The 26,312-nt window shown below is 49.3% G+C and overlaps 3 protein-coding genes across 14 annotated transcripts in view; all 3 read right to left on the reverse strand.

Annotated features, from left to right (window-relative positions):
- Window positions 1-303: 303 nt before the first annotated feature.
- On the reverse strand, window positions 304-8,852 carry LOC113212609 (histone deacetylase 6). Of its 7 annotated transcripts, none has more exons than XM_026431397.2 (20): window positions 8,722-8,852; window positions 8,210-8,310; window positions 7,639-7,749; window positions 7,018-7,148; window positions 6,747-6,930; window positions 6,540-6,637; window positions 6,271-6,444; window positions 5,997-6,189; window positions 4,917-4,976; window positions 4,645-4,734; window positions 4,408-4,514; window positions 4,072-4,331; window positions 3,639-3,991; window positions 3,122-3,279; window positions 2,672-2,997; window positions 2,340-2,599; window positions 1,922-2,254; window positions 1,682-1,840; window positions 1,467-1,595; window positions 304-1,380 (listed from the first exon to the last, which is right to left on the reverse strand). In XM_026431397.2, exons 2-20 carry the CDS (start codon window positions 8,285-8,287, stop codon window positions 1,303-1,305), a joined length of 3,282 nt encoding a protein of 1,093 aa, XP_026287182.1. In that variant the 5' UTR covers window positions 8,288-8,310; window positions 8,722-8,852; the 3' UTR covers window positions 304-1,302. The 7 variants fall into 7 exon arrangements, with proteins under 7 accessions (XP_026287182.1, XP_026287181.1, XP_052119524.1 ...); XM_026431396.2 differs by lacking the exon at window positions 4,917-4,976 and adding an exon at window positions 5,193-5,252 and having other exon boundaries at window positions 8,722-8,851; XM_052263564.1 differs by lacking the exons at window positions 4,917-4,976; window positions 7,639-7,749 and adding an exon at window positions 5,193-5,252 and having other exon boundaries at window positions 8,722-8,851.
- A 429-nt stretch (window positions 8,853-9,281) lies between these two features.
- LOC113212596 (insulin-like growth factor-binding protein complex acid labile subunit) lies at window positions 9,282-22,817 on the reverse strand. Of its 3 annotated transcripts, none has more exons than XM_026431367.2 (8): window positions 22,547-22,817; window positions 14,332-14,477; window positions 13,180-13,558; window positions 12,347-13,103; window positions 11,875-12,201; window positions 11,511-11,773; window positions 11,164-11,442; window positions 9,282-11,082 (listed from the first exon to the last, which is right to left on the reverse strand). In XM_026431367.2, the coding sequence occupies exons 2-8, from the start codon at window positions 14,351-14,353 to the stop codon at window positions 10,638-10,640; spliced, it is 2,472 nt and encodes an 823-aa protein (XP_026287152.1). In that variant the 5' UTR covers window positions 14,354-14,477; window positions 22,547-22,817; the 3' UTR covers window positions 9,282-10,637. The 3 variants fall into 3 exon arrangements, with proteins under 3 accessions (XP_026287152.1, XP_026287151.1, XP_052119526.1); XM_026431366.2 differs by lacking the exon at window positions 22,547-22,817 and adding an exon at window positions 19,004-19,283; XM_052263566.1 differs by lacking the exon at window positions 22,547-22,817 and adding an exon at window positions 14,572-14,595.
- LOC113212620 (insulin-like growth factor-binding protein complex acid labile subunit) overlaps window positions 21,367-26,312 on the reverse strand; it is a 227,990-nt gene continuing 223,044 nt past the window's right edge. For all 4 annotated transcript variants that reach the window (XM_052263569.1, XM_052263567.1, XM_052263568.1 and 1 more), the window contains 3 exons: window positions 24,768-25,851; window positions 24,226-24,521; window positions 21,367-23,864 (listed from right to left, as the gene is read on the reverse strand). In XM_052263569.1, coding sequence (XP_052119529.1) covers window positions 23,116-23,864; window positions 24,226-24,521; window positions 24,768-25,771 — 2,049 coding nt within the window. In that variant the 5' untranslated portion in view covers window positions 25,772-25,851 and the 3' untranslated portion in view covers window positions 21,367-23,115. The remainder of the gene's footprint in view (window positions 23,865-24,225; window positions 24,522-24,767; window positions 25,852-26,312) is intronic.

The following is a 26,312-nucleotide window of genomic DNA, read 5'->3' on the forward strand; positions in this document are numbered from 1 at the left end:
GGGGGGGGGAGGAGGGTAGTACTCCCCTTTTGCATTTCGGCGCCTTTCGAGAACATCCGTGGTCAGTCACGGCCGGAAAGTCTTTGATCGGTCTGGATTGAACTGAGGTTGTGGCGGAAACTGACACGACTTTGAGGCCACAAATAGGAACGTTTCGGTCGGTAGTACTTACTTCCTACGGAAGCCCGTGTAGAACGGGGTAGAGGCAATGGACGGATGAGAAAAAGACCAAGTCGTAAGTTTTCGTCTCTCCCTCGTCGTTCCCAGTTTCCTAAACGGGAGATAATAAAGAAGTACAATGAGAAAGTTATTTTGTCTTGTTTATTAATTAAATTTCAACAATGAAGACATGGTCCTACAAAAATAGAAATATTTAGCTTCAATCTTATAAGAGGCTTTGGATGATTTTCAGTATCACAGTGTCATTATATGTTTCACATACAATGTCTTATCAAGTCTATGGAAGTCTTTCAAATACAACATCAACACAAAAGTGATTTTAAAAGCAGAACACAAAGAAATAAAAATTGCTTTTAATTAAGACTATAGAAGGATCAATTTATCTGTATCTTGGTGTAATGTTCCCAACAAGTTGAAGTACAAGTTGTAATGCTAGAAGCATATGAAAAGACATTGTCTTGGTTTTGATTACATTGCCATCACTGAATTAGAAAAGGTGAGTAAAAATGAAAAAGTGAATTTTAAGAATAGTGTCAACAAAAATTGTGAGTATTTGAATCACAAGGAAAGAAAAATATTGTTATCTAAAGCTAAAAGTCAAGTCAACCTTTAAAATAGGAAACAAGAAAACAGAAACAAGATTAGATTAAAGCACGACAAAGTTGGTATGTTTATCTTTCAAAAACATACAGGTGTATAAAACATAAATTTTGGAAGTGATTATATTAATTGATTTACGTGTCAATTAACATATTTCCTTTATGTTACATTAATTGGTTATTACTACCCAAACTCCTCTCAACTACCTACCTACCCTAATGATTAAATTAATGACTCTGAGTTAAATATTCTGGTGTTGATTGTAGGTTTGCCAATGATGATGTAAGTTCAGCAACTGTTAATACAAACATTAAACATACAGAAAAAGTAGTCTACTGTATGACCAACAATGTAAGGCATATAAAGTGCAATTAGGTAAAACAGGGATTTGTAGCTAATGTGTCTAAAGGAATATTAATTAGATGATTAAACCTGCCAGTCGCCATGCCTTAAGACATGATAAAATTATTTGAGCTCTCCAGCAAAATCCCACAGCACCACACTCAAGCTGTGTTGTCTTATTTATCTTTCTCCATAACTCCAAGGAAGCTCTTCACCAAATTTGCTTTGATGAGCAGCATTTTTAGCGGCATACAAAACCTGTAGATTCAAAAATTAATACCTTCATAAGCAACATAAATTTCAGGTCATAGAAAGGAAGGAGTTTATTGATAAGCTGTACATACTTGATTGTCAATGTAAGCCTCACATTCATAGCACCAAACTGATAGGTCTGAGAAGCTCAAAGTCAAAGGATGACCTACACCATGGCCATGTTGAGACATATGCTCATTGACATAACGTCCACAAAGTACCTTCACATAAAAATAATTACATAAGATTAAATTAAAACAATTGTAACATAATAGCTAGTAAAAGGTAACAGAAATTAAAAGTATACCTTGTAGCACACGAGACATGCCCAATTTTCCTGTGTGCTGCTACACTCTTCACATGCTGCATTGGTATCAATACCTTGCTCCGGCACAGGTTCCACACTAGGTAAGTGAGGACAGTCTGACAGTGGAACCACGGCAAACATTCTCTCTTCCACTAGCATCTGGGTAAGAAACTAAATATAATTAATGTATCCAGGATGACAGAGTGGTCACTTTCCTGACTACAGCAAGGAGATCTTCACCTGCATGTTCTCAGACAAGTAATCAACCAGAGTTGGGCGGCTCCCATCACCACCCCTGGCAGATCCCAGAGAAGACCCCTCTCCACTTCCTCCAGAACTTGGACCTGCTCCTGATGAAGAATTACCCTGGGATCTGTCTGGCGCACACGTTCGAGCGTAACTAGCAACATCTCCAGAGTCTACTACCAGTTTAATAGCTCTGGACGCTTCTCCATCCTTAGGGTGGTTCATGGAAATTTCTCTCTCAGTCAACTCAACTTTAGCCAGCATCCTAGAGAGATCCTCAGTACTCTCCTGCGATGACAAAATATCATCTTCTACTGGAAGAGCCACCTGGAAAGGAGCAGAGGATAATGTTTGATAAAGAAAGTCAGAGAGAAAAATCAACAATTCAATTATCATAAATTCAAATTCTCACTTGAAATCGAAGACAAGGCCAGTATTTTTCTTGAACTGAACAAACGGTGCGTATTGTTTGGATACCATTAAGACTAGCTACTGAGCCTTTCTCCAACATAGGCAGAGGATCCCCTAGAAGAGCTTTACAGCACATTGTCATTGCATATGAAATGGAATTCAGATTGTAGCCACCTTCTAAACAGAGGATTGTGCGTCCACCAGCTAACCCATGGAGCCAGTGGGTCATGTGGCCGTAACACTCGGGAGATACCTTGCACCCTGGGGAAAAGAGAAAAATTAGAAAATGCGGTTGACTGTCGAAAGTGAATAAAAGTACTTTGAATCACATACCACCAAGTGGATCTCCCACAGCCGCATCAAAACCAGCAGATACAAGGACCAGTTCTGGATTGAACTGATATGCAATTGGAAGAACAATTTGATGAAAGGCAGTGATGTAGTCGCCATCATTCATCCCTTTCTTGTTCCAAGGTATATTCACATTGAAACCTTCACCTTTACCAAGCCCAACTTTATCATGACCAGCATCCAAAGATCCAGGGAAAAAACTTCCATTATCATAGCGATGAAGTGAAATGTACAGAACTCGAGGGTCTGATTCAAAAATGTGCTGGGTTCCATTTCCATGGTGCACATCCCAATCTACAAGAAGAATTCTACAAACAAGAGGGATAGCAAAAAGTTAAAACACTGAGGCAAACAATAAGCATAACAAAAACTCAAGGTTGCTTGTCAGAAAGCCAGCAGCAACTTAAACTTAACAAACAAGTTACCTCTTACCTCGACAGGCCATGTTTCTCTAAAGCATATTTAGCAGCAAGGGAAACATTGTTGAACACACAGAAGCCACACGCATTGTCAGATTCAGCATGATGGCCAGGTGGGCGGACCACAGCCACTCCAGACGCACTCTCTCCACTCAACACTGCATCGACAACCTGAGACAGGTCAGCGGAGGGATTAGCACAGATAAGGGGGCTTTTAGCGGCCAAAATGCAGATTTAATACTTTTTTTGTTACAAGGGTTGGGTTGATGCATAATAACATCACAAACTGTGCAAGAGAAGGAAACACCTTTTTGCAAACCTCAAAAGTTAGATATCTTTAAACTGTAGTTTTGGGCATTTAGATGTTACTAATCTGTTAAACTATCTAATGGGATGAGAAATATTCCTCCTCATTTTTTCTTCTGACCAACAGTGGCTCAATACATAATTTATTTTACTGATGACAACTGTGCCATAAATGTGCAATAAATGAGAGAAGCAGTCAACAAAAGAATGAGCGAGACTCTAACCTGAAAGACACATCCGGCTGCCACTGATGCTGACTCATAGGAGCTGTTATGAAGATACACAGAACGCATTTTTTTTTGTTGCTTATCAAGTTCATCTTCAGATTTTGTTGCCAAAGACTGCATAGCAGACACATGGTCCTGAGTATGCACCAATAATAGTTCCTCTTCAGTGGCCACTCGTGAAGGTACAAGATTACACCTTTGCAAGACTTCAAAGTCCTCGAGCATAGAATAAATACTTGAAACTCTTTCGGGTCGTTCTGGATGAGATGTTTCACCTCTGTTAAAATGCTTCAGCATACGGGCATCATATACTATCGATAATTTATTGACTGGGTTGATCAACTTTGTACCTGAAAATTAAAAAAAAAACACCAATGATTTGACATAAGTAAAAAACGAATGGTCATTCAGAAATTAGGCTTGGACGTACTTGAAATAAGGCTATTCAGTTTTGATGCAACAGACATGAGGAAAACAGAACTTTGAACTGGATAACAGTTCCTGGTTTCAAAAGAGGAAGGAGGAGGACCGGTTGGTCCAAGGAAGATTGCTCTTGGTATGTGTCTAGCAGGGAGGGACACAAGTGGATCCTTGTTCTCTTGTTCAGATAATGACCATGTGTCTTGTAATTGGAAGCAGTTCCAAAAAGGCCGATGTGAGTAAATGACATCAAGTATAGTGTTCCTAATTCTGCAAAAGAAGGATGAATCGCATGAAATAATTTTCATCAGATCTACAATTTACAGGCTATCCCAAAATATATTACACGTCAGATGGAGGTGCCATTGGGGGTAGAGAAGGTGTAGGGTGCCCCAGTAATGCTCGCAATGTTAGAGCTGCACCCTCAGCAAGAGAACGGAGGCAGTAGCCACCCTAAAAAAAGAAAGAAAAAACAAAACAAATTGTAATGCTTTTGAATGTAGGCAGTAGTATACAAAGTATTCTTATAAGAAGAACTATTGTTCTCTCTTTTGAGATAACCATTATCTCATTCTTTGCTCACCTCCAACACCACAGCCAGTTTTCCATTGGCAAGGGCTGAAAGGCTGTTTATAAGATGGGCATAGCATGCTGGTGTCAACTCCATTTCACCCTTTAAAAAAATAAAATAAAATTGATACCTTATTTAACAAAATACAAAATTGCTTGAAACATCACAGCACATTAAGGGGGAAACAAAATTGACGTCTTAATACTTCTAATAGAAAATTAACTTAAAAGGTAACTTTAACTTAATGGTTCCCACAGAAGTTTTGAAATGAGCATTATTAGTACCTTTTCATCACCCAGGGCTGAATCAAACCCACATGACACAACTATCAGCTCGGGACCGTACTACGCACAGAGAAAAAAGGAGAAATGTAAGGAATTGGTAGAAAGACTATGCCCACTTACCAAATATGAACTAAAACCATTATTAGTACATTAAAAACAGTGTTTTTTGAAGGTTTTCTAAAATTGAAGGTACAGTAATATGATAAATTTTGGAATAATTAATCAATAATGGTTTTAAGTCAAATAAGGCAGTGGACATCTCTCTTTGAGTAATACCTCTGGACATCCAATGGCAGCATCATATCCTGCAGACACTATTATGAGTTCTGGCTGAAACTAACAGAAAGAGGTTTTTTTAAATACAATAAGAGAAAACTACATGTGAAAAAGCGCAGTCCTAAATCCCCATTGTATAATTGGATTCAGATCTGTAATAAACTGCCACATGACATTATATAAGTTGCAACTATAGAAACTGTTTTAAAGTAAATTAAAAGGCTAGGGTAGTAAAGAGGAAATTTTGCAGTAGGAAATAATTTTTCAGTGAATGAACAACAATTGCTCTTATTATCCTGTTCTTTTTTCCTTGAACTTTTATCAAATGTATTAGACATTGCTATGTATACTGTTTTATACCAATAGAAGATTGAAGTATTAATTTTTTTAGATTAGATTTATATTGATAGTGACAATGACAACATACAAAGGAACCAATACACAAAAAAAATTCAGAAGCAGGGCTGATTTTTCTTGGTGGTACCGCTATAAAGTAGAGATTTGATTCTCACACACACAACAATAGATGAACGTAACTAGTGGTGAATCTGAACATTATCTGGTCAAGTGAAGAAAACATTTCCCCAAAAATTGTTTGACTGAATATATGTAATATGTATGTTAATCTTGACTAGTCATTGCCATGAATGTGTAACTTTGGCCACATACAACATAACCAAATAAAACCAAATACTAGTAGATCCACTTAATTGCCAACTGAATTTTGATAGAGCAGTTATAATAATGAAGGATTGATTATAGATTCATGTTTAATTGAAAGTGACAACACAGAGGATAACTTACCTCGCAAGCCATTGGAAGTAGCACTTGCTGGAAAATAGCAAGATAATCGGCATCAGCCATGCCAGTGGCATTTAGTGGGACGTTGAAGTTAAATCCAGCACCCATATTTTTTCCAACATAGTCAAAGTCACTTTCTCGAAGGTTTGGCCAAAATGTTCCATGCTCATAACGATGGATCGAGAAGTAAACAACCCTGTAGAACACAATATCATCAGCTTTCTTGTGGTTAAAACGTAATATAGTAAAAACACAAAAATTAAGCAACAGGATTTACCTTGGGTCATCATAAAACATTTGCTGAGTGGCTTGACCATGATGAACATCCCAATCAATAATCAAAATACGAGAAAGACCCAAATTCTCCAGAGCATGGTTAGCTGCTATGGCCACATTGTTAAAAAAACAATAACCACAATATTCACTTTTCATTGCATGATGACCTGGAGGCCTTTATAAATAAACCAAACATAAGAATAAATGTAATAAATGTAATGTGGAAGAAAATACAAAATCCTAGATAGAAAGGTGTCTACAGACAATTACCTAACAATAGCCATTCCATTTTGAACTGCACCTTTACAAATGTTTTCAACCAATTCTATCGTACTTCCAGCAGCAAGCAGAGATAGACGATAAGTGCTCTGAAAATAAAACAAACAAAAAAATCATTTTGTTGCTAGTGAGGCTTTAGGTAATAGAAGGGATTTTTGGATGAGTTCAAAACTCGAATGAATATGTTAAAAACCTTACCGGATGAATATATATAGCATCATATTTTGAGGAGAGGTTTTCTAAGTACTGTTCATCCGAAACATTTTCAGTAGCTTTAAGAATTGCGATTTGTTCAGGTGTGTGTTTTGAAAGCAGTTCTTTTTCTGTTGCCTCACGAGGTAAAATTTCCTTGCAGCACTGAACAAGGCCCAATTCCTCACACCTGTCACAGATGAAAGAATAAACCAATAGGGAAAGGAGAGGATATTCTCAATAACTACTTAATACTAACAGCAGCATTACGACTTACCTCTCAAGTACTCGTGTTAAGCGTTCAGGACACTCTGGATAGGTTGAATCCCACATACAGCGATGTTCAGCCATGCGTCTATCATAAACTAAACCAGTAGGTTTATGGAACATGGATTTTGAATCCATTGCCTGAAACACAACAGTATAAGTGAAAAAACAGCTGATAACTTTTAGTCAATAGGTGTGCCAATATAATTGTATAGATCCATATAATTAAAGAACAACATGACATATGCTCAAATGCACAACTCTTAACAATTGCCCTACAGTGTAAACAGGAGTCTAAATAAAGAACAAGAAAAATTATTCATTCTATGAACAAACAGGCAAAATAAAGAACATGACAGAAAGATAGTGAACAAATACTACAATATGAAGAGTTCCAAAGCCTTTTTTTTTGTTGTTGTTGAAAGTATGTGCGTGAAAAATATAAGACTGGAGCCAAAGCAGAAGTATGGTATACAGAGAAGCTAGCTACAGACACTGGTGTGAAAATGGCTGACTCCCATTCCTTCACACAATCTCATCAGCCCCCACAAATCCAAACAGAGAGATAACAGTTTCTCAGCCAAACATGACAAGCACAAAAATGTACCCCCTCAAAAAGCAGTACACTTACATTCTGATAGATGTCTCTAATAATATCATTTTGTTTCTTGTTCATATTACGTTGCTTTGCTTTCCTCTTGGCTGCCAATAACGCTGCAGATACTTTGGTAGGCTGTTTAGCCTGAGAGGAACAAAATAAAACAAAAAAAAAAATAATCTAAAACCACAAACACAATAAAGATATGTAAAGAGTTTAGATGAAGGACAAGAAGCCCAGCAGAGTAGTCTGAGATAACGTCTTATCAGATGATGCCAAGCTAAGACCTCTGACTACACAAGCCACTAGGTACATATAACTCATAGAAGAAAGCAAACACTTTCAATTAGACAGAAGTGTAGCATTTTCTAAACCATTAATATAAAAAAACTCAAGATAAGGAATCAAATTAACTAAAACAAATAATATATATCAGACAAATATGTTGTAAAAAAAGGTTTACATTATAAAAACTGATGCATAAGTACAATAAGCCATCATACATAAAATTGTCAAAAGAACAGAGAAAAAATGAAAGCTATTTGGTTGCACATGCATCACCAAAAGGGAAAGTCCATTACAGTATTCTATTTTAAATAATTACCGGTTGTCCAGAATTAAGACGGTGTGAACGTCGAAGTCCACCATCGGTATTTGAAGTTTCTGTTCTCAATGTCGACATTGTAAGTTGACACTGACTTCCACCTGACAAAAAGTACAGACTATGCATTATAATTTTTAATTTACTATGCTTGAGATACACATTCAATAGTATCAAGAACAAGAAAAATAAAGGTGCTCAAATTGTGAAGTCCAGAAAACTCATTGTTCAGATGTGCCCCGGTAGGTATCCATAAAATGATATTCAAAGAAAAATTTAAGTTTCGGTAATATAAATAGGGTTGAAAGAATCAAATATAAGCTCCTCTTAAAAATACACAAAACGAAAAGAAAATCATATGGATGTCACAAGGTTAAGATCGTGAAGATGCCCGCAGCTATGACAGCTTCCAAAACGTAATTGCATCTGGGCCCCGCATACAAAGATGTCACGTTAAGATAGAAAAACACCAATTGCGAACGTAATTCATGAAAGTAGAAAGTATTGATAATAACCAGAGCAATCGGTCTCGGTCTGATTCAGACCATGGTTTGTGTCGGTAGCAGGATGTGTTTACCGTTGTTTTGTTTCCGCGGGAACGTTCGTATGCACGGGGAATGTGCATGTCGGGTGCGTTCTGTTTGCGGCAAGCGGCCCAAGCGGCGCGGCAACGGTCGCAACGGTCTTGGCTGGTCTCACAACTTTACCATCTTTTGCTGTCACGTATATTGTCGATCGTCGAGGAATTGCCTTCAACCTTTTAACTGCTCAACAAGGAAGAGTGAATGAGTGCACGAGACGTGCTCTTTGCTCTAGGCATTGGGCAGTAAAGAACAAACGCAGCGTTGCACATGCGCATTGTTCGTGTGGGAGCGTCCCGCCATTTATTCGAGTTTTCCGGACGAACGAACCACGAACGGTAAGGCGCGAAAACGCACGAAACGTTTCGTTATAGATTGAGGTGACACGAACAATAAACGGAACACAATATCAATTTCGATACTACTGTTTTAAAATAGCAGAAAAAACATAAGGCGAGGAGTACGTCTCGAATGGAGAGTTACTATCTTGAGTGTTAAGTTTTCAATATTTTTATTAGATTTTAACAGTTGGCTATGATGTTCCTCTGGAGGGCGATCGGAGAGCTCCCTGAGAACGCTCCACTTCCGGCCTCCCACCACCCCCCTCACCCCGTTTCAGTCGCTTTAGAAGGCGTTTCCGGTTGTTTTCAGGGAGCTCTCCGATCGCCCTCCTGGGTGAGGGAAGAACAAGCCTTATACATAGTAAAATAATAAATGATCAGGTGATGAAAACATTTTTATAATAATAATAATGATGAGAATATAACTTATAGATTAAATCTAAGATTTTGCACACAGCCCTATTTAATTTTTTTGATCACATTTATCTAGAAATAACATCTACTTCACAATACTACATAATATCTAGTACACACATATCAAAGATCATCACATTTGGCTCAGGACAGCAATTATTACAAAGGTCAATTACTCGATGCTTATAGTAATAATGGCACCATATTTCACTAAGACGTTCGCACCGGCAAACAAAGTGGTCGTATGTCCTCCAGTTCGATGAACTCCGAGGCGGAGGTCAAGGGAGGTCACAGAGGCGGGGGTGTACGATGTAGCTGTAGCTGCCATGTGAAAATTTGAATTTTGCTTGGGATTGATCCAGGAACTATTTCTCTGGTGTGACCTCCTCGGAGGTCGCAGCCTCTCAATCGCCTTGGAAGAGGTCACCGGACCGTCATTTCACCAGTGACCCCAGTGACCGCTCGTGAGGTCACGCCGATGCGAACGTGCGGTTCAATACAGTGCATTGGATGAAAAGAAAAGACAAAGCTACCTAAAACAGGAGTCCATTTGGTCCAGTGCAAAACAGTTCTCAAAACTAATAATTTTATCAACAATAAAAGAATAATAAATTTACAAACTGAAGACAGCATGCAAGAAAATAATTGGTGGCCATGCTCACACCACACATTTTTCAAAGTAAAGTTTTGGACTGGAGTCAAAGATAGCATGAAAGTGTTTATCATGGTTGACATCCAACCAACAACACACCAAAATAAATTACCTACCACATTAACAAAAATAGCTAAGGTACTATAGGTGGGGTTTGCAAAGACGCCTCCAAGAGTCATTTTTGTAATAATAGCATTGGCATTTAAAGCAAAAGTTTAAACCTACATCATGTTTTAGAAAAGGGGGTGGGGGGATGGGGGTGTCGAAGGAACATCTGTAGAACATGTTTTAGTAGAGATAAGACCAAAACCCCGCTCGACTCATTAAACAAAAGATTCACATGGTCGTTTGTAGGAGAACGCAGTATATTGCCTGCAGGAGATACGCACCGTACGGCTGTTCGATCGCAACCATGTGCCGCATCGCTTCTCTTCCTTCCCTCGTCACAGGTGCTTCATCTTCTCCAGACTGCCCACCTCCAGGCCGTGTGCGTCGGCCGCGACCGCCGCCCCCGCGCCGTGGAGCCCCAGTCCTCCCGCAGCGTCCTGCTTCTGCCTGGCCGCGGCCCTGGACGCCACGGACGCGATGGCGCCCGCCGCGACGATCAGGGCGACGAGGGCCACCACGCCGACGGCGGCCACCGTGCCCACGGAGGCCCCGGGGGCGCGCGCCGCTGAGGGTCGGGCCACGACCGGCTCCTGGGGGGCGGCCCGCGCTCCCCGCCTCCTTCCCGCCGACGGCTGCTCGTTGTCGGCCCCCACCTCCACGTCCTCGAGGAGAGGCACGGCATCCGCCTCGACGTCGTCCAAGTCCACGGCGGCGACGTCCCGGGCGAAGCGAGCCGACACCAGCGTCTTGCTGGGCTCGCAGCCCGACTCGCGGACGTACCTGGAGCAGGGGGCGGTGAGACAGGGACACGCAGCGGGCGGCAGACACAAGTCAGACAGAGACAGGCAGGCTGGGACTTACTTGGCCCACGTGCGGTTGACCGTGTGCGTGAACTCGCGGCCGCGCTTCCACGAGCGGGAGAACTCGGACAGCGGGCTGGTCTTGGGGTGGAAGGAGCAGGCCAGGGTGCGCCTGCGCTTGGCGGCGCCCGCCACCGTGTCCTCGGGGGTGATGGTGGAGCCCGCCAGCAGCCCCAGGTCGCCGCGCCAGTTCAGCGCCCACTCCCACAGCTCCGCGATGGAGCAGTCGCACTGCCAGGGGTTGCCCACCAGCTTGAGCGTCGTGAGCTGGTGGTTCTTCCTGCACACAGACACAGTCAAGTGACGGGCCGCAACTAGACCAGCACGTCGGTGACGTACTGTACCCACCTGAACACGGCCGGGGACAGCCGGCTGAGGTTGTTGTACGTGAGGTCGAGCAGCTCCACGTTGGGCAGGTGCTCAAGGAAGGGCAGGCCGCGGTCGCTCGCTACGGGCGACGAGATGCGGTTGCCGCCCAGCAGCAGGCGGGTGATGTTCTGCGTCGTGTTGAAGGCGTCCGCCGGCAGCACCGTCAGGTTGCAGTTGCTGAGGTCCAGCACGCGCACCTTGCACAGCTGGCTGGGCAGCAGCGGACCCGAGTCGGCGGTCACCTGCAATCGGACCAGTTATCAGTCTCCCACGGCGGGCGGAGCTTACAAACCAAGGAGGCGAGTGAGCTTGTTCTCCCGTGTCGTGAGAGGTCTTAAGATACCTTGAGCGGGTTGCCGGCCAGCCGTAGCTCGCGCAGGTCACTGTAGGTGGCGTTGTCGAACACTACGGGGTTGATGGCGCGAACAAGGCCGCAGTTGTTGAGCTCGAGCGTCTCCAGGTGCGTCAGGTTCTGGAACAGGCCCGACTCGAGCGTGTTGAGCGGGTTGCCCGACAGCACGAGCGTCTTGAGGGCGGTCATCTTGGAGAAGGTGGTGCGCGAGATGTAGCCCAGGTTGGAGTAGCCCATGTCCAGGCGCTCCAGCGTCTCGAGCGGCGACAGCAGCGACGTGAACGCGTCCTGCAGCGGGTTGTTGGACAGGTCCAGCTCCTGCGGCAGGGACAGCAAAATGAACAAAACACTACACATTTTTAGAAAGAATTGTAAAAGCCTCGTAGTTTTCGGAACTTTTTGAAACCTCTTAAACTCCCGCTTATTTCAAAGACGTTTTAAGACTTTCTATCACAGTCCGCACCTGCAGCTCGCTGAAGCGGTGGAAGGTGTTGTCCGGCAGACGGTGCAGCGAGCAGTTGCGGAGGGACAGCCGCTGCAGCTTGGACAGCGGCGCCAGCGCCACGGCCAGGTCCGAGGCGGACAGCCTGTTCCCGGACAGCAGCAGCGAGCGCAGGCGCGTCGCGTTGGCGAACGCGTCCTCGGACAGCGGGCCGCGCAGGTGGCAGTTGGACAGGTCCAGGTGGTCCAGGTGGCGCAGGTTGTGGCCCAGGGTCGTGGCCACGTCCAGGTCGCGCAGCTCGTTCTCGGCCAGGATCAGGCTGCGGATCCAGATGTTGTTGGCGAACACGTCCTCGGGCAGGTACGTGACCCTGGACGCGCGCAGGTCGAGGTGCTCGAGGCGCACGAGCGGCTGCAGCACGGCCACCCAGTCCACGTCCGTCAGGCGGTTGCCGGCCAGCTCCAGGGTCTTGAGGTGCTCCTGCTTGCTGAAGGCGCGCTCCGACAGCGACGTCAGGTTGCAGCGGTTGAGCTTGAGGTGCTCCAGACTGGCCAGCGGGTCCAGGACGGCCGGCCGCAGCTCGGCCAGCGGGTTGCCCGACAGGTCGAGGCGGTTCAGCGCGCTGATCCCGGAGAAGAACTGCGTCGACAGGCGCGTGAAGTTGCAGTCGCTCAGGTCCAGATAGAGCAGCGTCTGCGAGTGCAGGAAGGGTCCGTCCACGGGCTCCAGCCCGATGGGGTTGTTCTGCAGCTCCACCGTGAGCAGACCCGGGCTGTCCCTGCACAGGCAGCTCGGTCAGCGCGCGCTCCACAGACACACGCTCAGCAGGCTCAGCCCCAGCCTGCTGTACTTACTTGAAGGACTCGGGGTCCACGGCGGTGATGCTGTTGCCGGACAGGTCCACGTCGATGAGGTAGCCCAGGCCCTGGAACATGTCCTTGGTGACGCGCTGCACGTGGTTGTCGGCCGCCTGCAGCCGGCGCAGCTTCATGTCCGCCGGGAAGGTGGGCCAGGTCGTCACGTTGTTGCCGTTCATGTTGAGGATGTAGACGCTCAGGCTCATGTTGTCGTTGGGGATGTCGGTGAGGTTGCCCTCGGAGCAGTCCGTCACCCAGTTGATGCGGAAGTAGTGGCACTCGCACTCCTCGGGGCACTCCAGCTCGGGCAGCGAGGCGAGGCAGCCCGAGAGCGCGAGCGCAAGCGCCGCCCACAGCCAGAGCGAGCCGCGCGGGCCTGGGGGGCATGGGCAGAGGACGGCGTCAGGACGGCGTCAGGACGGCGGACAGCGCGGCGCGAGCAGCGCTTTGGCGACAAGATGCAAATAACACAACCACGACACTGCCCTACTACCTGCTCCAGTCCGTAACAAACAGCGATGATTTTGAAAGACGCATTGTTGTCTTTTCTAAGCGTTCTTATTTTTTTCCGGTTTGTATGACTCTTTCTTGGTGGGGGGGGGGGGGGGCTCTCCCAATTTTTTACCGATAGCTTGCAATAGAAAAGGGGTGGAGGAGATGCGTAAGATTATTTTGATTTTGCTGCCGACCGCCGCACAAATGCGCGCACGGACGAGTTGTTTCTCACTTAACTGCGGGGAGCTGGGCGCCTGCGAGACGCAGGGTAGGCCACCCCGCGGTGCACGCATGCACTGCACGCAAGACATTGCCTACCTATCAGGCGCTACGAGAGCTCGCATGGGCCGAACTCGGAAGGTTCGCACCGGATAATAATGACGGACATTCTTTCTGGCTGATGCCCTTCCTGGCCTGCAGGCTCCGACGACTGGCGTGGCATCGCAAGCGCCTGGCGAGTAGGCAGCCCTCTCGCAAGCATAGGCTACAAGCGGTGGAGTGAGTGTGACTTTGAAATACAGAGGGCGTAACAGACCACGAGCGCGCACGTGCGGTGATGTATACTTTACGCACAGATGATACGATGTGTCTTCAAAACTTGCTGAATTCACCTCCAAACCAAACTACTGTGGCTCACTACTACACTGTGCTCACCTCTGCTGGGTCCAGGCGCCATGGCTGCGATGTGACTAGATGGAGTGGTGGGGCTGGTGGGGTGGCGGCTCGGTCAGCTGCCCCGATTGGTCGCCTTGGTGTTGCCCGGGCGCCGCGGCGGCAGCATAGTCGTACTCGGCAGCGACCTGCGACACAGGGACTGACGTTAGCGGAGGGAAACAGACGCGCCCATGACTGTCAGCCCAGTCCAGGGCAGGCGCGCGGCGATGTGTCCGTCACCGTCAGCTCGCCGTCAGCTCGCCGTCAGCATGATCCCACCAGGCCAGCTCTCTGCTAGGCTCAGCTGTGACACATACACGCACACAGAGTCTCCGCCAATGTATCGCCGAGAGGGCGATTCGTAACACACTCGGAAAGTGATGACTGTGGTACTCAGTGTACAGGAGTACCCCCCGCCCTCCCTTCCTCTATTTCTCACGCCCAGGAGTGTTGTGACCTTGACGCGAGTCGCGAGGAGAGGGAGGGGGGGGGGCACCGAGCCGCGCCTCACCGCGGCCATTCAGCGGTGAGAGAGAGAGAGAGAGAGAGAGAGAGAGAGAGAGAGAGAGAGACGGTGCGAGTGACCGTGCATCGCGTCTCTCTCTCACACACACATGAACATCCACTGCTTTCACACAATTCCACTCCGAGCTCGTCACGCAGCGGAGGTTGGCCTGGGCCTGGGCGGCCGCTCAGCCGACGGAGGACCAAAACTCGGAAACTCCACAGAAATGTAAAGAATGTTAATACTGGTTTTAAGTCAAATTTGTTTGTGTTTTGCAAATTCATACTCACCCCAGCTTTAGATTGTAATGTGTATCAAAAATGAATCCTCTGTATAGATTATGTAAATTACCGTCGAAAAATGTAGCCTTTTCAATAAGGCGCACGTAATAGTAGAATACCGTTTCCAGGGTGACCCGTATGTGCAGATCCAGAAGGACAAAAAGAGTCGTTTTGGTCCTCGGACGTCTCTGGGCCCTTTCCAAGACTAGGGCTAGGGCTACTGATGGATCTACTGGACGTTGCAGCTTGTCTTTGGACATCTTAAAGTGCAACATTCTATACACGCTTTTGAGACCTCGGATTTTCGCTCCACCCTACTGTGCAGGTAGGCCCGGTAGGCCCCTCACGGCTACCCAGTTCCTAATGGAAACACGGGGAAAAGGGGGAGGGGGCAATGGGTCTCGCCATTGTGTTTGCTTGCCTGCCTTGTCGGTTAGCTCCGAACTCCGCGGAAGGTCCTTGTTCAGCCAGACTGGCACCGGCCAGCGCCGCACCTGACTTAACCTCCGCAGGTATCGGGCCCGACCGGCCAGCTCGCGGCCTATCCCCAAACCTAGACAGTTGTAAAACCCATAAAAAAATTTGGAATCCAAATAATAACCTAGTGTTGCTCGTTCGAGAGACCACCTCCTAGGTCTACTACTGCGCACACGTTTAGGAACTCTTGCTCTGCCCCGGGACTTCCCCGGCGCGGTGAGGACGCCCGTGGTCGGTCACGATCACGACTGTGCACTGTAAAAGAATACACTGTCTTTTTACAACCACAGCTGTAAGGCAGGCTGCAGCCCGACTTTTGCTTCAGGGTAGTGTGCAACTGCCTGGGTTCACGTTAAGTTGCCTTATTTTCAAAAAAGTCGGAACAAGTTTGATATGCTAATATGGGCTTGGTGTAATTCTACAACTTCAACAACTGTAAATTGATGGCTGCCCCGTTAAAAAAGAGTTACTAGCCCCGTCGGGCCCTGCCAGCTCAAATATTGTTAAACGAAAAGTTGTCAAAATGTCGATACACAGTAACTTTGGTGGGAGTGCGCTGCGTCAGCAGCAGGGCTGGAGGCTGGGCCGCTGCTCGGTGGCGTGGAGGAGGCTAGCGTGCAGCACTCGTGACCTTTAGCCCTCACGGAGCCCTGGCCGAGCCGTGCCCCAGCACCGCCAGGGCAGCCAGCAGGTCGATGTGGGTGCCGACCAGCCCCAGTCACTGCCCAGGCCTGGACTCTGTGTTCCAGTGAGCCGACACACACTTTGTGAGCTCGCTCGAGGGGAGCCGAGCCGGTGCACTTGTGTCGCATTAGTTCCAGTGAGTCCCAGCCTGCGCACTCTCCTCCTGCCAGTCGGGGTCCGGGCCGTACCTTGCACCGCGGGGCCCGACGGTTGGCCCGGCCCTGGCCTTGAGGCACGCCCAGCCTGCGCGCCCTGCGCCCCGCGGCGGGCCCGGCGCTCCCAGCCGCCAACGCGACCTGGGCGAGGCGCCGGTCCGGGACTCTAGTCCGGGCGCGGTGTAAGGACCGGCTGACAGGGGCGGGGGCGGGGGGTGGATGCTCTGTGGGTCGCCAACATACAGGGGTTTTGTGGCACAAATTGCCTACCTTTCAGGCGGCTCACTAGAGACGATTGGGGAGGGGGCGCTTCTACCGCACCTACCAGCCCTGTCAGTGTCAGTGCTCGTCTCCTCCGCCCCGCCCCGGACACTTCACATCAGCCGGCTACAGCCTGCCGGACGCGCCGGGCAACGCTACGCGCTACGCCGAGTCATCGATTTCAGTGTATATTTTGGGCCCCGTGACTAAAGTCACGTCAAAAGCAGGGGGTGGGGCTGAGAGAGCGGCAGGGTAGAAGGAGTCAGTCTCACCTGGCGTGGCGTTATAAACAAGGCAAAGATGGGCGGCCACTTAGCAGACGTCAGGTAGAGTGTTAAATATTGTTCACACAGGCAAGCTGCATAACGTGTCTAATCTTTAACGAGCATTCAATGCGCATATATATCGACAGTTGAGTCATTCATGTAATAGTAATACAAAATACGCCATAATATACCGACGATTCAAGCATTTCAATATGATGACACGAAATATAGAAATGTGTTGTTCAACTGCCAATCGTGACTTCCGTTTCTTCTGCGTATTTTTCTTTTATAACAGCTTTACACTGAATTCAAGGTTTGTGATAATAAGTTAACCCAAATTTCTGCCATATATTACGTTTTGTGATACCTTTGATTTATCGTTTATCTGGATATGCTAACGTTTTCAATAGCAAACGGTCAGGCGGTAAACAGTGTAAGGAAAATGTATGGTAAGGTTTGGTATATATGTGGAGCTTTAAACTTAACATCGTTAGTTTATTTTTTTATAGCGAAAGGTACATTGTAGCATAGAACTAGGACATTAGGACGGACGTAACGGCCACAGCCGCGACACGAGCTGACTCACTCGGAGCTGACCCAGTAGCGACGGGAAGTTCCCCGGCCCGCGGTGCGAAATTCGAAGCACTGCAATAAAACTCTTTACTGAACACCCCAGTGTCGTTTAGCTAACACACGACAGAAGAATGGCCTGTAAAATATAAACGTTCTTAACTGGGCAAGTTTCCCCCCACTTTACTTGGTTATGGGGGTTAGTGGCGGTAGTGGCTTGACCAAATGGCTAGCCAAATGGCTAACTGCACACATGTGTGATGTTTACGACGCATGCTTGCATAGAATTAATTCGTACGTCACACAGAACGGTCGAACAACAGAATAATATGCTTGCTATCGCTTAGCTGTTGCAGCTATTCTAACTTAAATGGCACTACTGCAGTACATTAGCGCTGGGAGCGGATAGACTTATGCTATGATAGAGACTGACTAACCATGCAGGCCGGAAGACCGCAATTTTTGATAGGTCCACGCTCTGCTAACGAGCAGCCACCGGTGGGCCCTCTTTCCTACTCTATACCATCAAGTGACAGCCCACTTCCGAATTACTATAAACTAGGATACGCGACTCCTCACAAATACAAATATGTGTATTAGTGATTAGAATCATGTTGGCCGCATGTCAGACCACGTCTCGCGTAACAGGCTTCGCGATAATCTTACGAAATACACTTACGCTGCGCTGAGACCCGATGCGAGTTGACAGATGGGTGGATACGGTTAAATTGTTGCTCGCGAAATTTTCACTGATGTCCAAGGGTATTCCGCTAACAACACAATTGGAACCTAAAGGACAGTCCGTTCTGTTTCCTCTTGAACACTGATTGGTCAACGGCGGCGTCGTTGTGGCGGTCAGCCAATGAACGCGCAGAGGAAACCAGATCGAGCAGTCATGCCTTTCCTCTTTAAGTTCCGGTTGGTTTGCAGCGGAATACTCTATTCGGGATGCCGAAAGTTACATACCCAGCCTAAATCACCACGATCACGACGACTCGACAGACACACATAATCAGTGAGATTCTTGTTTTTCACTTAGGTTTTAGAGCCTAAAACGCCCTTTTGACTGTACCTTCGTAACAACTAAAGAACACAAAATAACCCTGCAATTTTAGCAAACAAACAGACAAACAAACAAACAAACAAACAAACAAACAAACAAACAAACAAACAAACAAAATGTAACTTTTCGAGACAGCAGGGTTCTTTGAAATTGATCAACCAACTTGCACTGCTTGCCTACACGAGAGAAGAATGCCGTCAAAGACTCGCTCTAGCCGTTTTGCCGGGCCGTGTGTGCCGTTTGTGCCCGGGGGCCGGGCGGGCGGCTCGCGGCTGTGTCCGGCCTATGGCCGGCGGGACAGCGGCCTTGGGGGGCCGCAGTACGTTAGCGCTCATCAAGGCGAAGAGCCCCTCCGCGCCGCCCGCCGCAGCGCGCCGCCAGGCCCGGGGAGGTTAGGTGGACTTGCTCACCGGCAGGGTGGTCCGCCGGCGCGGGGGTGGCACGCCGTCGGCTCCGAGCAGCACGAGCAGGAGGCGGGCCTGGCCGAGTAAACGGCGGGTCGCCAAGCAATCCCCCGCAAAAGGCGCGCTTTTCTGATGTCAGATGTGACGTTTCGCGTCGTCGCCGTGCTGTGTCGTCGCGGCGGCGAGGCGGAGCGCTCCGGCGGGAGTCTCGGCGCGATCAATAGCAGGACTGTGCTCCCAGCGAAGCCTCAACGCGCACTACGCTGTGGCCCGAGCCGCCGCCTCCCGCCCCCCTCCCCCCGGCAGCGGAGTGACAGAGAGGGGGGCGCGGCGCGCCGGCCCGACGCTCTTGTGGCCCGACGCCACGGCGGGCAGCAGGCAGGCCGGGACCGAGAGACAAGCGTGGGCGTCGCCGACGGTGCCGCTTCCTACAGCAAACTCACTTTCTGCTCGGGGCTAAGCCGGCTGACGGATCACAGTCAAGGCGCCTCGAGCCCCCCCCCCCCTCATAGTACACCACCGCCCCTGCCCCGGCCGTACAATTGTACTACACACCATAGTACTGCAAACTCAACAGTCGACAAGACACGCACTTCCTGCTGTCATTTTTGTCTTGTTTTAACCTCATTTCATTTCAAAGATAAATTATAAACGAGAAAGAGTGCTCTTCCCAACTGTTTGAGTTGGGTGCTCGAATATATCACATTTGAAATGTCAGCTGTTCGAAGGATTCTGTCATCCCTCAAAAGGTGTGGCGCTTTAGATTGTCGCTACGAGCATGTATTCGACTCCATGATGTTCGCTTCAGTCGACTTAGTACGGTAAAAACAATGTCTGATATTTTGAGGGAAAAGGAAAAAAAAAACACTTTGATGACCTCCCACAATTTTTTCAAGAAAACTCATCAGATTTTTTAAAAAAATGACGATAACTTCCACGTTTTTGGCGAAGACTTCCTGAAAATTTGAGGAGTTTTCCTAGAACTCTAAAGGTTTCATTTTCTGAAAGTTTTACCCTTTTCCTGAAAAAAAAAATCAGGCGAGTTTTTTTTTTACTATGAACCTTACTCATTGCTTGCAGGCTTCAAGTCGACAGTTTGCAGTGTAGCGGCTGGCCTGCAGCGCTGAGGGGTTCTGAATAAACAAAACTTAAATGTCGACTGGCAACAACTTGCGTTGGCCGTGATGATCCTCCCCTCCCCGCATCCATCCCCAGCGTCCCGAGCGCTTGTGTGGTATCTAGCCTCCCCCTGTCGTCGTTAATTGCAAACGTGGACGCCAAAGTTTTAATGCGTGCTTTAAACTCGCCTCATTTAAAACTGTGCGTCGAGGCTGGGCTGCGGTGGACTGGTGGGGCTGGCCACCCCTTCAGCCACTATTCGGGCACGAGAAATATCTTCATTGGGGCAATAATTGGTCCGGTAAAAATAAATCAAATTACTTATTGACCGCCAGACACCCTCTCACTAGCGGCGCTACAATTCACTGTAAGTTGCTTGCATAGGTTCGTAATGAAAACCAAAACCTACGTAGCTTACGAAGGATTTCGAAGCGATGTAACTAATTGTTCGTAAGCTTACAAACAAATAGTTCGTAATGCAAACCGATTGTTCGAAAGAACTTGTCTAGCCTTACGAACAACCGCTGCAGGCGCATCCGTGTCACAAACTGCGTGGGGCAGAACAGAGTACGACGGGGTGGGGCCGAAGGAAGTGCATCATTCCAGTAACTGCAGCGCTACGCGACGTTGCGCTCCTTGCAGCACAGCGGCACAGCGGCGGGACGGACGGAGGCGGACTGGTGACCCACTTGGACCGAGGAGGTCTAGCAGCAGGTCTAGGATATGTACACCGTCTTGGAAACGAGAGACGGTTAGGGGGGGAGGGTGAGAGAGACAGAGACAGAGACACAGAGAGAGAGAGAGAGAGAGAGAGAGAGAGAGAGAGAAGAGAAGAGATTGCAGCAGGCGTTGGATGATGCTCCATTCGTGCTCGTGACCGCTGAGGTTTAGCAGCCGACGAGACGGGAGTGGTAAAGCTGTTGTCCGAGAGCCACATTGTGCTGCTGGAGGGGGTGGAGGAGAGAGGGGGCGTGAATTAAGGAGAAGCGAACCAGATCATGAAGGAGGGCCTCGCGTGACCTCAGTTGCCCCCGACTCCTTTCTCCAATCTCTAGGAAGATAAATGAAAGGAACAACGCTCGCAAGCACAAGATCATAATCACAAGACCATAAATGTTATGGCCACCCTAATAGTTTCAAGACCTTCTGTAGAATCGAGCAAACAGGTCGTTTAAACGAGTCTGTAACAATGTACACCCTTTGCTCTTGACGTGTGTCAGCAGGAGTGTAGAATAGAAATGGAAGTTGGCTTGTCGAGAGAAATATTTTTTTATTAACATGATGGACTTAACAATAATTTTGTTTTCTCGCAAGCACGGGATCTAGATGTATGCCTATATGTTTGTACAAGAAGACAAATGATTTTGACTATTACTGTCCGTGGAAGAACTTTATGTACGAACGGTTTCTAAATCTGCCAGCACTAGTATTCCACCACACACTGCACGCTTAGCTTAGATGGTTCCTGGATTGAGTAACTAAGCGAAAGGAGTTACAGTGCGGGGAGACCTTTGGCGTCCTTCACAAAACAACACTGACGACCCAAAAGGAGAAACGGGGAATTTTTTAAAATTGATATTTTAGTCGAATTTAATGAAAGTTTTTCCCCAGGTAAAACTTGAACAGTCATGCGATCTACTAAAGGAAGGTATCTTCAAACAATAAATGGAAAGCACTATATTTTTGATCAATGTAACCTGGGTTCCTTTCCACGTCATTCAGGAAACTAGGGAATACTAGCTGACAAAAGTGAAAAACACAATTATCGCGTTCAATTTTCAAAGAAAAATGCCCAAAAAGGTAACTGACTTATCAACAAACCATTCATCAATAAGTTAGACAATAACTTTCTCAAACATGACTAGCAGATTACTGTACTGGTCTCACTGACAGCTCATGTGAGCATAAAATATTTACAATAATTATTAGTACATCCTTAAACTTTACACAACATCATATAATTTACTTTTGAGTTAAAATACTACTAACAAAAATGGGCGTACGAAAACTTGTCAGTCTTTTACCCTTGCATAAATATAAAAATTTCAAATACATTTGACATCAGAATGTTAGTGTTTTACAAGAGGCCGTGTAAAACTCAATCTTGGAGGTTTTCTTATTTACAGCATACATATAAAACTTCAACCTCTGTACATGATTTATGGAGCAGGCGATGACCGAATTGAAAATGGGTTTTGTATTGGATCAATCTCGGATTAATCTTAAAGTTTTCGTAAAAATGTAATGGAAGTTCCAAAACAGTCAGAATTCCAGAAGAAACATTTAAAGGAAGGAATACTGAACTTGCAAACACGACAGGGAGACTGGTCACTTTATGACTTAGGACAGGACAAGTTAAATGAATGAATAGAATTACATTCCGAATAAAATAGAAATATAACATTAATAAGGTTTTAACCACTTACTTACTGTTGGCATAAAGTGTACAAAAATATGTCCGCTGGAAAGATGTAAAGGAAGAAAATTTAAGTCACTCTCAAAAGTCCGCACAAAGTCCTAAATTTTCTGTGCCACCGTAACAAACGTTTTTAGTAAACATTTTAACTATCGTACAGAAATATATTTTATCTGTGTGTTGCGCCGCATTTCACTTTTCCGTTTCCCGACGCACACTCCCCTGAACCGACACGAGAGCTCGTGCTGACTGGCGACGGGGTCGGACAAGGCGAGCGAGGCAACGGCCAGCGCACCCCAGTCCGACCCCACCCGGGCCCGGGCCCCGGGCCAGCCACGGAGACAGTCTTTATTAGCTTTGTTGGCTCGTCTCATGCCACGAGCACGAGGCTGCCCGAGGGGGTCGAGGGGCATAGCGGGGAGCTCGGGGTCAGGGTGGGGGACGTGGCCGTGGAGGCCGGCGTGGTGGCCGGCGTGGAGGCCGGCGTGGAGGCGGGGCTCGCGGTGGGCGTGGAGGTCGCGGAAGGGGCCCCGCCCGCAGCGCGGCCGGCTGCGCCCGCGGCCACCCCCCGCCCCACTCACTGCTACACGTACACGATGTGCGGCGGCTTCTTGGTCATGTCGATGGCCATGGAGTAGTGGTTGTGGTTGTGGTACGTGCCGTACTGGCCGCCAGCCGGCAGCCCCGCGGCGCCCTTGGGGGCCTTGTGCCGCTGCTGGTCGTGCCGGCCCAGCGTGTGGTGCGCGTGGTGCGTGCCGTTGCCGTTGAAGCTCGAGTCCCAGTTGTTGAGCGCGCGCTGGTACGCGTTCGCGCCGTTCACGGCGACGTCCTGCTTCTTGCCGTACGTGTCGTAGGCGGCGGGCGGCAGCGGCGGCGGCAGCCCCGGCAGCCCGATGGTGGCGTAGGTGGGCTCGAGCAGCTTGGTGTCGGCGGGCAGCACCATGACGGGGGGCGCGCGCGGCAGCGTGCCCAGCCCCGCCAGCCCGTGCTTGTGGTGCAGCGTCGAGTGCTGCGTGGCGAACGAGTCCGTGCTCACGTCCGACGCGTCCTTCTCGCCGCCGCACATGCGGCCCGAGCTGAGGAAGAAGAGCACGGCGCACGTGGCGGCGAACAGCGCCAGCACCACCACCGTCACCATGACCACCGCCATCCACGAGGCCTCGCAGCGCACGTCCGCCTCGGGCACGTCCAGGACGGCGAAGCCGCGCAGGTCGGCCGGGCCCGCACAGCGGATCCGGTCCACGTCCACGATCACGGGGTGCAGCACCTGCACCGGCGACTCGGCCAGGAAGGGCAGCGGGGAGGCGGGCGCCGGGGACTCCGTGGTGGTGGCTGTGGGCGAGAAAGAGGGCGGCGTGAGGGCTGGTACTTCATAAAACACGTGTCTTACGAAAAAAAAAAAAAATAAATGAATCAAAAGCAAAAAGGAACTAAAATCAGCTTTGGGAAACTTTTTGCTTTAGTATGACCTCAAAGATCGGCAACAAAAAAAGGGGAATCTCATAAAATGTGACGTTTTTGTCCCCGTGTCGGCAACACATAGCCGTACTTTGGATAGGAGAAAAGTCTTGAAAACAAAATCGTCACCTTTGCAAAATGTAACGCATATTTCGTGTTGCCCGTTTTTGAGGTGACAAAACAAACGATATTTTCAAATTGAATGTGACACCAATGTGCGGTGTGTTTTACGCACAGTCGTTGGCGGCGAGGGCGTGCTGGCGCTGCTCGCGGCACAGCAGCCACAGCCACAGCAGCGAGCAGTTGCACGTGAGCGGCACGTCGGCCACGTCCAGCAGCTGCAGCCGGTCCAGCGGGAAGTGCGCCGCGTCCAGCGACTGCAGCGCCGAGCCGCGCACCGAGACCCGCGCCAGCAGCGGGCTGCCGTGCAGCAGCCGCGCGGGCAGCGCCTGCAGCCGCACGTTGCCCTCCAGCCACACGGCCTCCAGCCGCTTGTTGTCCTGGAAGGCGCGCCCGTCCACCCGCGTCAGCCTGCGCAGAGCAACAACGTCAGAGTGAAGAACCTTCACGTGCTCCATGATGGATTAACTTGTAGTCTAAAGATCAATTCAATATCAGTTCTCTAAGTATGATATAACAACAATACAATAAGATAATAAATAGAGAAAAACAAGTTTGCAGTGAATCTCAGGATGTACATTAACGGCATTGTCTGGACATCGGTAATGGGAATGAAAATGTCGTAACTTTGCATGTTTTTTTTGGCAGAATGCTCACCTGACGAGCCTATTGAGGCGGAGAACCCGCAGCTCGGCCAGTCCGTGGAAGGCGCCAGGCCCCACGGCCGCGAACATGTTGCCGCTGAGGTCGAGGTAGCTGAGGCGGCGCAGGCTGGCGAGCGGCACGGTGGGCACGGCCGTCACGTTGTTGTCTGCGAGGTCCAGGCGCTCCAGGGCGACCAGCCCCTCCAGGGCCGCGGGGTGCACCTCGGCGATCACGTTGTTGGCGAGCGCGAGGGCGGCCAGCTCGCGGAGCGGCGCGAAGGCCTGCGCGCCCAGGTCCTCGAGCAGGTTGCCGCTGAGGTGCAGCGCGCGCAGCGAGGTGAGGCGGCCCAGCGCGCCCGACGGCACCGCCAGCAGCTGGTTGTCGGCCAGCTGCAGCACGCGCAGGTTGACGAGCGCGTCGAACACGCCGTCCGCCACGGCGGCCAGCCGGTTGCGGCGCAGGTGCAGCTCCCACAAGTCGTGCATCTCGGCGAAGGCGTGGCGGTCCAGCTGCTCCAGCAGGTTGTCGCTGAGGTCCAGCACCCGCAGCGCGCGCAGCCCCCGGAACGCGTCCTTGCCCAGCGCGCCCAGTTCGTTGCCGCTCACGTTGAGGCTCACGAGCCGCTCCAGCGCGTCAAAGTTCTTGCTGCCGAGCGACTGCAGCCGGTTCTGGGACACGTCCAGCTGCTGCAGGTGCTGGTAGAAGTTGACGGTGTACTCGACCGACAGAATGTTGTTGCCCCGGAGCGTGATGGTGCTGGCCTCGGGGTTGAGCTGGAACGGCACCACGTCCAGCCCGGCGTCCTCGCACGAGATGCGCAGCGTGTTGCAGACGCAGCCGGCGGGGCAGAAGGCGGCGGCCGGCGCCACGGCCAGCGCCAGCGCCAGCAACAGCGGCAGCCGCCACCGCGTCCCGGGCGGCGGCCGCAGCCTCTGCCGCCACGACCACGTCGTCGGGCAGGTGGTGCCGGCGCCGTCGAGGCCCGCGGCCGGCCCCTCGGCCTCGCGCGGGGCCATGCCGGCGGAGAGCGGCAGCTCGCGAGCGCGGGCGTGGCGGCCTCTACAAGCCGGCCGGGCTGCTCCACGGCATCGCGGGGCTGCAACACACAGAAGGGCGACAGTCAGCGCTGGTCGGGGTACCCGTCCACCACGCCTCGGCGCCTGACGGCGGCCGGGTAGGCCACTCGGCGGACAGGCGCGCCAGCCGGAACAGCCTACCCGCGGGCTCGCAGGGGCCCGGGTACCAGCCACCCGCACAGGACAGAGGCTGAGGCTCCACACTGTCTCAATCTAAACTCTGCACTCGCACTCTCACTGTGTAGGCTCTCTCTCTCTGTCTCTCCCACGCTCTCCCTGTCTGTCTGTCTCCCTCTCACTCTCTTGCAATAACTTTCTCCCCTAGTTTGTACGCGCTGCTCATCTTGGAAAATGCAGATTTTCTTTAACCTTTAGTCGTGTTTTCATTAAGGCCGTGGGGCCGGGAGAGAAGGGGGAAGGGAGGAAGTGGGGGCGGGGCGGAACAGGGCCAGTTCCGTACGTGACGTTGGGCTGTTCGACC

The sequence above is a fragment of the Frankliniella occidentalis genome, unplaced genomic scaffold, assembly GCF_000697945.3.
Source record: "Frankliniella occidentalis isolate FOCC.00 unplaced genomic scaffold, Focc_3.1 Scaffold12, whole genome shotgun sequence".
NCBI lineage: Eukaryota > Metazoa > Arthropoda > Insecta > Thysanoptera > Thripidae > Frankliniella > Frankliniella occidentalis.